Source organism: Ptychodera flava, chromosome 22 (assembly GCF_041260155.1).
Source record: "Ptychodera flava strain L36383 chromosome 22, AS_Pfla_20210202, whole genome shotgun sequence".
Lineage (NCBI taxonomy): Eukaryota > Metazoa > Hemichordata > Enteropneusta > Ptychoderidae > Ptychodera > Ptychodera flava.
The window spans coordinates 5,104,255-5,120,216 of record NC_091949.1 but is presented as its reverse complement, the minus strand read 5'-3'; the positions used below and the strand labels follow the sequence as shown (position 1 = coordinate 5,120,216).

General features: G+C 38.0%; 1 protein-coding gene across 1 annotated transcript; it reads left to right on the top strand.

Moving 5' to 3' along the window:
- The first annotated feature begins 4,001 nt into the window (after nucleotides 1–4,001).
- Nucleotides 4,002–8,192, top strand: LOC139123401 (uncharacterized). Its single transcript, XM_070689546.1, has 2 exons — nucleotides 4,002–4,366; nucleotides 5,998–8,192. Exons 1-2 carry the CDS (start codon nucleotides 4,006–4,008, stop codon nucleotides 7,056–7,058), a joined length of 1,422 nt encoding a protein of 473 aa, XP_070545647.1. The 5' UTR covers nucleotides 4,002–4,005; the 3' UTR covers nucleotides 7,059–8,192.
- The last annotated feature ends 7,770 nt before the right edge of the window (nucleotides 8,193–15,962 follow it).

Below are 15,962 nucleotides of genomic sequence, written 5' to 3'. Positions count from 1 at the left end.
TCTTCATCAAAACACTTTTAGTGAATTTGAAGTTGCAAACATGTGGCAAAATTTTAAATTTACAGACAACTGCAATGTATACAGAAACACGTGAGCATTTTCAGTTCATAGCTGGTTTAGGATATGCTTTCATTCTCCCTAAGTCTTAGTGTCTTTGACATGAAGAATACTTGGTGACTCACCGATGATATATAACAAAACCGAAAAAAAACGTTTCATAGTGTCTTCCGTGTCCTACAATGCGAGGACAGTGACGCATTCAATGTGTCAATTTGTGTCTCCTTTACTAGTACTACCCTTTACAACCAAGTGGCGCAAAAAAACAACTGATCAGGGCAGTGATGAAATGGACTGTGATCAAGTTTAGATACAATGTGTCTTAAAAGTCTGCATGTGGCTACTATTTAAGCGATCTCGCGGCTGGTAACTCGATATATAGACTTCAAAAATATACATCTATATAAATCGCCACAGACGACATTTACAGTGTAGCCACATGTAGACATTTGTGTCACCGTGTAACAAAAGCATTGGTCAACATTGATCTCATTTCTGTACTGGCTAGTAGTGCGTTTGTGCTATTTGGATGACAATAGTTGTAATGATTTGGTCATCACGTTGACTACCCTACCACTGTCTGCGTGAAGGAGCCTCAAATGCAGATGAAACTCAGCGATTTGCTAGCTCTCTCCGTCCACCAGGAAAACTGCTTGATTCATTGGCAGTAACATTTTCAAGAAGTTGGGAATTGCTTGGAAACTATGACATAGAGTAGCCGTTCAAAGTGCATGAATTATACTTTGCTAACATAAAACTAAGTCCTTCGAGGCCAATACTTATCGCCTATTTTACAAAAAAAAATTGAGATGAGTCATTGCACTTACGAGCACTTTAAAGTGACAATAGTTTCATGCACCGTCGTTCTATAAACAAAGACACTTTCTTGCTGAAAGAGCAAGCACCGGCGTTACCAATACAATGCATAGTCTATAACATGCAAACATTATTGTTGACAACTGAATAACACCTAACATCACTTCTTGGTCTTTTGGCCAGAGGTCCATATATCTTTCTTTCATGAATTTGACTGTCTCATGTGCACTGGTGATTCACTTTCTGTTCTGTGCTGTTTTGTGTCTGTGTTTATAACTATTGTATTGCGAACTTTGACCTAGTGTTATGGGATTATTGATTGGTATGATTGCGATTATTTTTCTAGTCCGATAGGTAACAGTAGTAAGCAATAAGATAACAAACTACACACTTGCCAGTCGCTTTGACAAGATGTACATAGCACACCTTGGCACGCCTTTAGATGGAGAATGAGAAATCTTATTTTACAGACAGAACTGACCCACAGCTTCATAGAAGAGTATTTACAACAGAATGCTGTAATCTTTACCGTGTAAGCACGAGTGTACATAAAGCCAACTCATTACTACCGCTGAGTTTCCGAGCCAGTGGTCTATTTCTAGTGTAATTGGTTTTATGTGTCAGACACAGCTTGAATTGACGATATTAGGATCAAGTTGCAATGGTGCTTCGTACAATCCAAAATATCAATAGGAGAACTCCAGAGACGCGTGCGAGGATGGAATTCTTGACCTTGTTGGAGAAACATTCATTGCTCCTCTTCGATGGAGTCACTTACCCTAGTCTCTTGAACAAAAGCTCATATGACAATAGTACCAGGTTTTTGAACGTTTTATTTACATTCGTAGATGGGAAACATAAGAATGCCTTGACGGCTCATTAGAAAATAACCATAGGGCTAACAGGGTTTAGCGATGCAAACATTGAGCAAAGTTGATAACGATTCGTATTAAAACAGTCATGTCAGAAATATGATTTATTTGTTAATACGCAAGCATTAGTTTGCTGTAAAGTCAAAATGTAAGGATATTGCGATATCAGCATCACAGGAATTGTCGGACAGTATCGTCTTACTTTTAAGGTATAGTCTAAAATAAGAAGGGTGAGATATGCAGTGACAGCTTGTCGACGAGCTGTTTTATAATATCGGACAAAATCGATAATATTGAGTACCTTACCTTACGTTATAGCGTACTATAAGGAGAGGTTTATGCAGTGCATACCTGATATCAATTTTATCCTCTATTATGAGATTTTTCCATACTCTCGCAAGACCTCTCAATTTCACGCAGTGCTTTTAATCGCCTCTGCCCCAAGCCAAATTCTATCGACCGGACAAATTATCAAAACAATGTTATTTTCTGGGACAAAACTTTACATGCTTTCTTTAGAAACTCGTAGAAGTAACATGGCTTATCTTAATTGGCTTATAACATATTCTATGGATTCCGATTTCTCTGTCTCCGTTGGACGATAGTGTCCGGCGCTGATGTTATTCCATCAAATACCCGATGTGCGTGTCCCCCGGCACTCACCCGAATTTGGCTCTCGAAACAAATTCGGCGAAATAAAAATTACAAACGGTCGCATTTAAGGGTTCAATGAAGCTAGCAATTTTCATTAATTATTATTGCGAGACGGGGTTTCCCCCCGGTAAATACCCAGTCTCACATATAACCTACCAGTTCATATCGATTGTGTTATTATCGATAATCAGCAGCCAGCGTTACGGTAAGTAGACCGTATTTTACTCTCATATCTACCACTGACAGTCTGATTTTAGTCCTACGCCTAATCCTAACTTTAAGCGTTTACGCCTAATCATTATTCGTGGCCGGTACACGGGAGTGTTTTGAACTACTTTCATAGGAAGTAGATGACATGCGTTGAAAATCGTCACAAACACATAGTACTAATGTTCCCATTAGAACGGTGTGTTTTAAATCATCACTACTCTGCAATAGCTTCTCGACATTGCGTACATTTTTCACATTCATCTATATTTTGCATTTACACATATCAAAGGCAACAAGTGTCCATTTAACTGCAGTGTTTACAGTAAACTTGCTGTCTTGATAGACGCGATCGACACCATAAACCTGGAGTCACTTTAAGGAAAACAGAGAATGCTGCCTGTGAAGTTACGTGGCGATAGCTTGTATCAATTCACCAGCTCATCTTTTAATGGTTTCATCGATCAAGATTTTGCTTAGTCGTCACAGTCAAACCTTTATTAAATTACGAAAAACTTAAAAACAAATAATCTGATACGGGTACGTTTAGAGTACATTTAAAGTGTACGTGTACATACCTGTAACATCTTAGAGGTCGTTTTTCTTTTCAATAGAACTTTTAACTTTGTATGACCCAGTAAGATGTCAATGAGCAAACCCCGAAAGACATAAAAGGCACACTTGGTATTTCGAATTCTAAGCATTAACAGTAACTTAAACAGAACACGGGAGAGAGCTCTAAATGCACGAAAATTTCTTCAAATATTTTATTAGCAAAAAAAGCGCTATTAAACAGTCTTTCCAAAAACCGCCCGATCTTTTCGCGATTTTAATGGCTTCATCGATCAAGATTTTGCTTAGTCGTCACAGTCAAACCTTTATTAAATTAAGAAAAACCTAAAAACAAATAATCTGATACGGATACGTTTAGCGTAAATTTAAAGTGTACGTGTACATACCTGTAACATCTTAGAGGTCGTTTTTCTTTTCAATAGAACTTTTAACTTTGTATGACCCAGTAAGATGTCAATGAGCAAACCCCGAATGACATAAAAGGCACACTTGGTATTTCGAATTCTAAGCATTAACAGTAACTTAAACAGAACACGGGAGAGAGCTCTAAATGCACGAAAATTTCTTCAAATATTTTATTAGCAAAAAAAGCGCTATTAAACAGTCTTTCCAAAAACCGCCCCGATCTTTCGCGTTCAACAAAAATTCATTTCCACTGTCAATATTTTCACTTTCGGGATAAGCTGCCCTCACCTTTACTTTCACTTTCACTTTCTCTGCTTTCTGGATTTTGTTTTCGGACCTTCACATCAGCAACTCTCGATCCAAAATGATTTTCGTTTTATTTCATTGAAATTTAAACTTGTTTCTCTTCCAGAGCAACACAATGTCTGACGACCCCACAGATTTCTTAATTCCTGATGTTGAAAGTCGTGGCAGATCTGTTAGAGGTCACAGGTCATGGCCGATCATCACAAAGGCTAGTCTCATATTGCTCGGTTTTATTCCACACAATGCAAACCGAAAGTGCATCCGCTGTGCAAAGCGAACGACAGCCTCGGACGCGATTGATGAAGATGGCGACGGTCTAGGAGAGCGGGAAAACAACAGCAGCCGAAATGACGCAACGTCCAGCCAAAACGAGGGAATTAAATTGAGCAGTAGGAGAAGCAGCTATGGTTCGATAAACAGCAGCTCATCTGTGTGTGTCGTTTGCGAAAGTCTGAATCCACATCCGACACGACTTAGTAAGTGTTCAAGAAATTTCTTTCTATTTATGCAAGATAACTTGCCCCACAAGCTTTGGTTTGTTAAATATCATAATAGTCGTAGTCAAACGGGACTAAGGCGATTAAGGCAAGTGATATTTAAACAGAACAATTTCCATACCATACGAAGAAAAATCATATTGATTCAAAGACTACGAAGCTTCTTTCATGCAGCATTTATGTCACTTGACGATTTACTGCAGCGTGAGTTCATATCAAGGAGTTCAATCTTCAATAACGGACAATTTTCAAGACATCAGCTTATTATTATGTCTTACTAAAAAACATTACAAAATACATGGCGGATGTATCTGTTTCATTACTTAGATTACTGATTAAAATATTCAACTCGTAAATATCAACCTTCTATTCCTTGTCATAAATATATTGTGTTATTTAACAAATACCTCGCATCTTTTTCTGTTTCCTATGTTAATCCCTCGCAAAAGTTTGTCAATCAGCCAACTGGTGAATTGACCGAATATGAATTTTGTGTAACCCCAGACTCAGTAGATTCAAGGTTATTGCGCCTCTGCAAATGAGCGCACAGAAAGGGCATTGTCTGATTCTGGTTCATTCCGAGTCATTGGCCACTGATATTTTACCGGTGAACGAGATGTGACTGGGCAAATTTACATAGGCTGTAATTTGTTATGAGACAACATTTTTAAGCAGAATAAGTTACTATAGAAATAGCGGGCGACGCGCTGACCATTAATGTTTATTTATGGGCAAGGGCGAGAGGAAAGCCAAAATTAGCCTCGCCCGTTAATTTGGCTTGCCTCTCGCCCGCGCCCATAAATAAACGTTAAGGCCAAAGTAATTAAATTCTTTTTTTGCGTCTACTCTAAATGGGAAAAGGTACGCGTCTAAGCGGCTGAAAAACACACATAAGAAAATTGACACGATGTAATTTGATTGCAACAAATAAAAAATTGTAACAAAATTTTTAGTTCGGAAAAGCTAAGCGGTAATGTCCTAAAATTTCCTATTCAAATACACTGTGTGTGTTTTTCACGAAAACCTTAAAAACCTAGGCGGGTGGGGACGCAAAACAAAGAATTTAATTATTTTGGTCTAATGGTCAACGAATTGTCGAACCCCGAAAAAACGTCGATTTTACGAAAATTTCCCTTGCGAACGACAATAGGGCCCAGAACCTGTCAGTGAGCAGTGCGTGCGCTGCAAAAATTTTGCAACTCCTGAAATTTGTTTGAAAAAAGCGTCTAAACTTGGCCCACATATGCTCCATTTTATTTTGTGGTTGATTATGATCTTTGTACAAATCACAATTTTCGTTTTAGCCGTAAAGTTACTATGTTTACGATATTATTCATATTCACGGGCATGAAAACAAACCATTACTGTGCATTTGTGGGCAGTCACGTGGTGCAGCTCGACCAATTAAAAACGCAATGGACAGGGCATGGTAATATAATTCATTAATAGTTCACATTTCATTAGTTTATATGGATCAAATTAAACAGACTAGCTAGCAGTAGATGCCCTAGCCTTAAATTTTCACTGTACATTTTTCATATATCAAGGGGTTAATCTGCTATAATGTTGTAACATATTTTAATAAAAAACACTGTCTTTCACTGTTGTAGATGAAAATATACCTTCACGTCGAAGACGTTTCTGTCACGTGGCTATGCTGACGATTGTCACCACGATGTTAAGTGTGAACTTGTTACAGCACGTTACAACTCGCTGGGGTAGCGAGAATCTACTTCTCTATACCGTATCGTACACAACTTTCTTCGGGCCGTTCGTTGCTGTCGCTGTGTACCGTCTGGTGGCTACGCTCATACCATGTCCTCCAACCAGCTCCCGTGGCATACACACCATGACCGACACCAACGTCCTTGGACTTCTGAACCGTGTCGACGTCAGCAGGTATGTCATCCCGGGCTACATTAATCTCGCCATTGTCCTGCTGTACGTAATCTCCATCTCATCGTTTCACCTCTACCACCTGCAGAATTGCAAGGAAGTTATGCCATTGGGAATCTTCGCTTACTTCTGTGAATTGGTTGGAGTGTTTCTTTTCATGGCGTTTTGGCACATCGCGTACGTGCTCCGCATGGCCCTGCAAAACGATCTCAAGCACACGTCGATCTTTCTGAAACAACACCACCACGACGATTCCGTAAACCGGCGGAGAGTCATGGAAAGTTACCTAGAGTTCTATCGCCTTGACTGCTTCTTCTTCATGTGGATGGCCTTCCAAATTTCTATCGTGGCGTTCAAAATTTTCAGCTTGGTGTACTGGGATTATTTTCTGTACAGCCGCGCCATTAAGTTCCTCGACCGCTACGAGAGTACAGAAGCAAGGATTATCGACGTCGTCATGTGGATTGAAATCGTCATTCTTCTTTTCTTCCCGCTGGTTTCAGCCGGCGCGATGAACGTCCACTACCTGTGGGAAAAGTTCTACGCTCTCGTTGAATACGAACAGGATGGACCGTGCTGGCCCTGTGTCAAAATGGTCAGACATTTGGTCAAGGCAAGGGATAACATCAATGTAACCATTTGTGGCTGTGTTTTCAGTATCTTTGTCGCATTCAACTTGGGAAGCCAGCACGCAAGATATTGGGCTGGTGGCATTTGTTACAATCATTACAATAGCACAACACTGAACAATACGGATTTGAATTTCATGTTTTAATTCATCAAAATATAGAGCATCGACACAACCAAACATAAATTTTTCTATGTCTGCGGTGGTTGATGTTGTGTGGCGGAAATGACATCAATGTTGTGAAGTAGTGTGCCCAGGTCGCCTAGTGATGACTGTCGAAGAGGCTGTACGTTTTACGTCACATTATGTAAATGACGATTTAATATTACTGTCACTTCAATAACTCGTTTAGTACAGATACCGCATAAAAACCTCCATTATAATTCTAGGAAGTGTGTGAGTGGACATTTTAGCCTAGACCCACCGATCATAACTCGATATCGTAAACATATCAAATACATTCGATAATATATTGATCATGAGAAGATGTACACTTATTATTTATTATACTTATTATTATTACTTATTATATTTCCACATGTCATATCAATTTTGTTCAAAAAAATAAATGTCATTTAACAAATATAGTTCAAAAAGTGATTGTAACTGAACTTATATTGCTTCATTAAAACTTGACAATTTTTGCGAAAAGCTAGATACGGAAAAGTAGAAAAGCTTTGGGTATTTTTTCCTAAAGATAGGATATAGACGTGGCGAGACTTTACAGGCCAGAGAACATACATCTACGCAAAAAGGTGCAATATTTACCGTTCCCGTGTACAGTAAAGCAGAAATACTAAGCTCCGAATGTATAATGAGACAATTAAGTGTGTTATTTACCTCTTGTAGACGGAAATTTTGCGTTTTTATATCCAAAGTTCAAGATGTTTTGAAAAAATTCACATGAGTGACAAAGTCTGCAAAAGTATGGTGGAGTACTGCGTCAGAGGATGTATGAAACATTAAAATGGGAAATATAATTTAATCCCAACGGAGTACTTTTAACAGACCAAGTTTGCTCATTTCTGGTGTACACTTTACAAAGTATAGCTAACATTTCCCAGTTCTAACATTTCATTTGAATTATATCAGCGATACCGGTCAATGAAGCTGCACGTCAAATATCTCACGTCGTCGGGATTCTGTCGCTTTGTTCTTATGATGTTTTTGAACTTTCAGTATTCTAAATATTTGTGTATTCACTTCTCTATGTATTTCACATTTTTTCCATTTCATTTTTCTCCCATTTCGACTTCAGTTTCCTTTTTCTGATACATATTTTCATTGTACTACATAGCAATTATGAATAAACAATGGTTCAAAAATCAGTTGTGGTTTGCTACTAGTCTGTGGGCTTTACCAAGAGGCAGTGTGGAGGAAACGGCACAAAGGGTGGTTTTACATGTGTTACAAGTATTTTGAACAAAGCTAAATTTGGCGGGGAAGTGAAAGCTGTTCATAGCTATTACCCTTGCGCTGCAACTTAATTCCGCCCTCTGGAGATTATTTGTGACCCCTCTCTTCAACAGCAAAACTCTACACTGGCTCATTGCCGCTACAGTCCCCCTAACACACGATTTTAATTTGTATTCCCGATTAACTCTCTGTAAAAGGACAGGATCATATTCCCTCTCTGCTCGTGTTTTGTTTGTAATTCCTTGCTGAGAAAAAGAATAATGGTGACAACAATTGCCCAAAGGTCATTTTGTCGCCCGCTGATACGAGAGAAAAAAACAGCCACACGCCATGGGGCCAAGAAACCGTTTTTAAAGACCTCGCTGCTGACTTCTAAATATAAATTAAGGTTACTACTGTCTTAAACTCCGTTCCTTCCGAGACATTATAACCTTACTTCGAAGCTGACACAGTAAACGACAACTTGGAGAGATCTCTACAAATTTTGACTGGCTGTGTCCAAACGAGCAAAAAAGTACCAGCAGGACAAGTGCATTTTGGGCAAAAAACGAAAGCACAGTACTCATGGTCTGTTGGCGGCGTTCACCAAGGAAACTGCAGTCTAGCTTTTACTACAAATCAAAGCGATTGAGTAATCGTATGCACTTAATTCTCCTTTGTTATGTATTAACGAATTACAAACTTAGCCAGCCTCAAGCTAGCGAGCTAATGATCCCACTTGTAAATTCCTGATGAGATCCTAGACAAAGGACATTGTTTCAACCAACAAAACTTCAGGAAAAATAAAGACGCACACATTGTGCGTGAATTAGATAAGTACACACGTACAACATTACGGTTTTAAAATGCGTATTTCAATAAAACAAAGTGTATACGTTCATTGTGCTGTGTAACAGAGAACGTGTTTAATCCCAGAAACTGAAGCAGAAACACGTTTATATAATAATACTCCAAAGCGAAAACACAGCCATTCGTTTATCATTGCGGAAAGAACTGACCGCCCGAGGGAAACTTGAAACGTGCAGGTGTACTACGGCACAAGAAATCGTTCTTGCAAATTTGTTTCTCATGGTTGACAATTGTAGTCGCCAGAGGGACGAATACTTTTGTGTTCAAAGTAGATTTCTGGAATGGCGATACGCTGGAAATGCCGAAGAGAGCGAATTAGTTCCGTAGGAAGAGAGACAAGATGATGCAACCACAGACAAGGAAACTTGTTTTTCTCTGTGTGATGCAACAGAATACGCTCGGCATTTTCTGTTGACTGGACATTTGGAGGGGGGCACTTTACTTTCGGATGATAGCGCACCTGGTGAAGGTTGGTCTCAGTCTCCCTTGTAAAGGTTTACATTTTTCAGGGTGTTTTTCAAACACACACCATGGAGGAAAAAGTCGAATTTCGATATTTCTATGACGGGGTAACGCAGACATAAACTGGTCAGAGCATTTCTTCTCTTTGTCTATGATGCAAAACGACAGAAAACTTTGCAAGGTGTTATCACATTGCTATTCAAAGTCTTCCTCTACGCACTGATGGCAGACGCAAAGGATAAGGAAGCCTGGATAAATGCATATCCAGCTTTCAGAGTTCAAGTACAATGAGATTGAGAGCGGAGTGTAAGGCGCCTCTAATTTTGAAATACATCCCACCCAGTATGTGTCGACATGGTTCACAGATATTTTCTACTTCAAACTGTAAACATAGAACCTACAAACAGATTAGGGTCTTCGTGTATCTATGACGACGCTTGTGTTAAACAGTAGGTATAGCGAGTTAAAGATCTAAAGTTAATTGATAACAGGGCACAAGGATGCCGCAACAGCGTCTAAAATTTTAGCTTAAAGATATCGGGATGTGTCATGTACCTCTTATTACAACATGTTACCTACAAGCCAGATAGAACTTGAGTTGTTTAAAATGTCTCTTCTATGAACATTTGGGTTTTGTGACCGTTGCTCTCGAAATATTTCATAGATGAAGTCTTGCTTCTGGCTTATGCATTATATATGTTTATTTTTTTACTATTTCTTATTCAATCTCTTCACTGCTCTTTAGAAATTTGAAACCCCGAGAGAACTGATGGTAAAGTCTGTTGCTTTTTTTCATTAAAAATATGCCCTAACTTGTTTAACGTGGGGCTCGAGCCGGATGGCATTTTTCAAGATAAGCATCCTATTAGGTAAGCAAGTTCATACTGAAAAGTCCCAGCTTCATTGTACGTCCTCTTAAACAATTTGAGATGTCAACCTTATCTAACTTTACCGCTGAACTTCAAAATTTGACCGATCAATTGTAAAATACATCTCCATTACAAACCGTTTATCAAAATTAATATAACTGCACTAACAATCAATTGTTTTCATTCTCCCGGGGAAGCCTCGCAAATGCACAATCCTTAATTACTGAAGAAGCATACTTTGTTGAATCAGTTATAATTTCTAAACTTCTAGCTACAGAAAAGTAGAAAATACAAAGGAATTACATATCATGTTATGTTATTCTAACACAATAAAGATTTTTTCACCGACTATGGGTTACATAGATACACCACTTGAACTGTTCACTAAATACGTTCCACGTCAATATACGTTTTTAGCTTCGTATCTGGTAGAATATGAAACACACTAGGTAGATCTCTGAAGACCTAAGGTGAGACCCCTGAGATGTAGGGAAAGACACAAAAAAACAGAGTTTTATTCACGAGTATTTTACGTGCCACATCAGACAATGAGTGCAGAGACCATCTCTGAATCACTACAATCGAGAGAAGTTGGCCAGTATTAATTCAAAGATACGAGAATTGAATTAGGGTTCCCTTTTGTGTTTTGTTTTGTTGTGTTTTTTTACGTGGCGTCTAAAAGCTAGCACCCCGTCCCTAATTTGAAGTCAGTTCAAAAGCGATGGCGTGTGCAACCAACTAGTTCAGTCATCTGCTGAATGGTAACTGAGTTTACATAAAAAAGTGCATATTTGTACAAGGCTGCTCGAACGTCGGATTTTCGTGTTTAAAGAGGAAAGTCCAGCGCCGTGGGCGCACAATAGGCAACGTCGTAGTGACGTCGGTTGTTTGCAAACACTGGGCGGGATGGTTAAACACTTGCTTAGTCGTTGGCTTATCAGAGAAACATAAACTATCTTTTACACCAGGAACTACCGATTATCACCTCTGCCTGAATATTACGGAAGTGTGTAGGGTTCACACAATTCAAGACTACATTATAACTAGGGTGGAGTACTGGTCGAGGGGCTGTGGTCTGGTCGACAGACCTTCCTTGACTGTGATTTCTTCGCTACTAAGGTGACTGTATGCCGTACGTTGTGAGTTCGAATCCAATCAAAATTTACTGAATTCAAATCACAGTCGTTTTGTGGTTTGATAGACAGCGATGCGATGACCGCTGTGGTATGCAATAGAAATACATGTATAGGAAGTTATGAAACAGAATGGCCGCTCATGTATTGCCATGTTCGGAGACGAATTTGCATCATATAATTTACTCAATAAACAGCTCGAGGCTGCCACGCCTTATTTTTACCATAAAGTATTCACACTTGAAAGCCTCAGTCAAGATGCCATTTGTCTGGAAGCTGGCGGGTGCAGTAGAATAGTCTAGATTCACAACGAACTTCAATCTACAAAGGCGGACCAAAAAAATGAAAAACTCTGAGCTATACCAGTATAATTCAAAGTCATGATACGACATGGTTAACTGAACATCTGTTAATTGTACAAAATATTTCATATCCAGATCGATCAGAGCAATTAATAAAGCATTCTGAAGCTCAACGACTGGAAGCAGATTTACATCTCATCTCGCATTTTAACTCAAAATGCCAAATATCTCCCCTGATGTATTGTATAGCGTTAGGATTACATGATGATATACATTGAAAAGTTTTGAAAGTTTAAACGCTGCTTACATAGATTTTCACCTTTTTGTCTTTGCCTGAACTTTGCCTGTTATGTATTAAGACACACGTGAAGTGTGTTTTTCAGAAATAGACAATAAACATAACAATATACCAATGAGAGTGGTGTTTTAAGCAATTACTGAAATCATCTGGATCACCAGAAAATCGACTGAAGATATAAATCGGGGTAAAATTGTAAAATGGTTCAAATTAAAATGCCACGTGATGAGGTAGAACAAATTTGTCGTACGATATGCACAAGATACCATCAAAAACTGTTGTTAAACTGAGATTAAGAGTCTCATGCTCTACCGACTGAGCTAGCCGGGCTTATACGTTCTATAAGAAAAATCTACATTTATATTACTTTAATAACATAAATTATCTCAAATGATTTAGCATGATAATAAATATCGTTTCATACTCTAGAAAGCTCTGACATGTAGGATAAACGGTATCGCGATGTCATTCGAATGGAAGAAGATTGTATGATTTTCAAACAATGTGTTCGTCAACCGAACGATTAAATATGCCATGCTTCTGACACCATCTTCAAAATCATGAATTCAATGTCAAACTTATCATACATGTATGCCCCGAGGATCACTATCCTAGAACACCACAACCCGAAATTCAAGTATACATATTCCTGCCAAATTTAAATCAGGCTCAATTAACTGTAACTTTTGTACTTTCCAATACTTCTGTTCTGTTTTTAAAGAGTTTTTTTTTTTGTATTCCAAAATCATTTTGGAACACAAAGTATTCTACTTGTCAAAACAGCCTGTATATGTATAATGTTTATTATGATTGACGACTTGGTATATGTCCGGACTTGAAATCATTTGTTAACAATTAACAACATCCCATACTGTAAAGAAATACCCTATTATTGTAAGGCTTATATTTCAACATACTGTACAAAGAAAATAGGTAAAAGCGAATTTTATAGGAAAAAAATTGGAAATATTGTCAAAACTTACCAAAAGTTACTGCTATTTCCATTCAGGATTAGGAACTGGTCAGTTTCTTCGGCCTGGGGGGCCGGTGGATTATTTTTGCCGACGTCAAAAAGTGGCTGACCCCCCCCCCCCATTTCAAATTTTGAAAACAGGGTGACCCCCTATTCCAAATTTCTAAAACAGGGTGACCCCCCCCCCGGCGCGACATAGGTAAAACAAAAGATGGACATAAATTTTATATATATATATATATATATATATATATATATATATATATATATATATATATATATGTATACTTGAGATGTACAGATAGCTCCCAGTGTTGTTCGTAGCGTGTTTGGTAATAGTAGATGAATAAAATTGCACACGTCTACTGATCTGCTTGTATATTTTCTGTTTATTCTGTTGGTAATTTTAATACAACGTTTCGTCTAAAAGTAGGACTTCATCAGGTTGAAGATGTCTACAAGGGAGAATACAGACAAATACAGAACAGAGTAAGGATAGTGTTGATCCTATTATATTATATAAATAGGATCAACACTATCCTTACTCTGTTCTGTATTTGTCTGTATTCTCCCTTGTAGACATCTTCAACCTGATGAAGTCCTACTTTTAGGACGAAACGTTGTATCAAAATTACCAACAGAATAAACAGAAAATATACAAGCAGATCAGTAGACGTGTGCAATTTTATTCATCTACTATATTATATATATATATATATATATATATATATATATATATATATATATATATATATTATATTTTACATTTTACATATATTTATATTTTAAATAGTCATTCTATGTTTTAATGAAATTGTTGACATGTCAGTTGTAAGATAGGAATTTCAAAGTGTCAATCTTAAAGTTTGAATACAGTACATTTTGAATTAGCTGTATTTTGAATGAGCTGTGAATGTATTTCACACTTTCTATGCTTAACCAGATGTCCTGAACTGTTGTACAGAAATGGATGTCAATCATTAATATCAAAGAGGAAAAAGCAGTGAATCAAAAACTTTGATGGGTGTTAAGACTTGCCAACCATCCAATTAAATCTACTGAGGAGCCATAGAGAGCTTTTTAGCCAATCTGATGTGTACAGTGTCTGAGAGGACCTTTTCTTGTAACATTGAAACCATAAAAGCACAGCTAATAATGACAAAAACTGCCTTTTTTAACTGTTATTTTGTTCATAAAAAAGCATCTTTCTAAAGAAAACCTGTGAAACAAAGGAAAATAATTGCATCAATGAGAAGGAAAAATATCTTGTCATTTTTCTATCTCTAAAATAAGTCACTGTATCAAATCTATATTGTGAAATATTTGTGCATGTTGCTTTCTCATACTGAATTCTCGTAGAGAGAACAGAAAAGTATCGGGAATTTGTCATCCTTTTCATATGAAATGCAGATTTCATAATGGTACACTTTCACTTAGCAAACATCAAGATATCTCTGATTTATTAAACTATGGCGCCCGAAGGGCGCGCCGAAAAATATGAAACATCCTGATATCTCTGATATATATATGCCTTGTATATTAAAGTCATGCACCTGAAGGGCATGCTGAAAAATGTCTGATATATTAAAGTAATGAGCTTGAAGAGCACGCTGAAAAATATTGAACATACAGATATCTCTAATGTATGTATGCTTGATATGTTAAAATTGGGCGTGCTGAAAATTATGACTAATCATTAAAGTTACGCGCCCGAAGGGCGCGCCGAAAAATACAACTGAATGATGAAATTTGTGGCTGACACTAGCATTTTAGGCAATGATGAGCCTGTGTCGAAATTCAAAAACACACTGCCCCCCCCCCCCCCATTGGGCATTTCAAAAACATGGTGACCCCCTATCACCAAAGTCAAAAACAGGGTGACCCCCCCCCCATGAATCCACCGCCCCCCCAGGCTGAAGAAACTGACCAGTCCCTTAGTGAATAAAATCACGCTCTCCCTCCTTTAAATGGCTGGGCCTTCATACACCACCACCTAACTCTCATATATACAATCTCATTTTTGTGACCAGGTGACGGATAAATTATATTTCAGCTTTAGAATGCTACAAGTATGAAGCATACCGTATTCAAAATTTTTAGAGTTCATTTCTACAACGGTATCCAAAAGATACCTCTTGAAGGAGTGTACCGTTTACAACACTTCACGCCACACTTATGAGTCTATTCTGGGCACAGCGTGTGACAGCCATAAATCGTTTTCAGCACTGTGTGCAAAAACCAAAGTAGAATTCATAAAAACAATGTTTTCTTGGCAGAGGTTGATGATGAAACTATACATTAAATTGCACAAGTACAAGTAAAATATCAATATAAGTTCAAAGTTGTGATATTTTTCTTACGAAGCATGTGAATGGCTGAGATCGATGCAAAGAAAACTGAATTTATGACAGATTTCAGACTGTGACTGGAGTCAAATCAGGATAAGACTCCGTCAATCCTGACATTGTTATCTGTTTGGCAATTCATTTATAGAAGAAACATCAAACCTTGCCCTTGTATTTTCAACCCTATACAAAGTCAGTAACATGCATGCCTCATTACTCAGCAAAACGGTGTTGAGCCTTGACCTGGGGTCTGACCAATGGCCAAGCAGCGACTTTAAATAGCGCCCTCTTGCGCTGAGTACTTGGCATAACATTCCTGGCATGCCTATGCAGTTGAAAGAATTTCCCACTATCCCACTACAGGGTCAGTTGATGTCTTCAATATATTACACTCACAAATTATG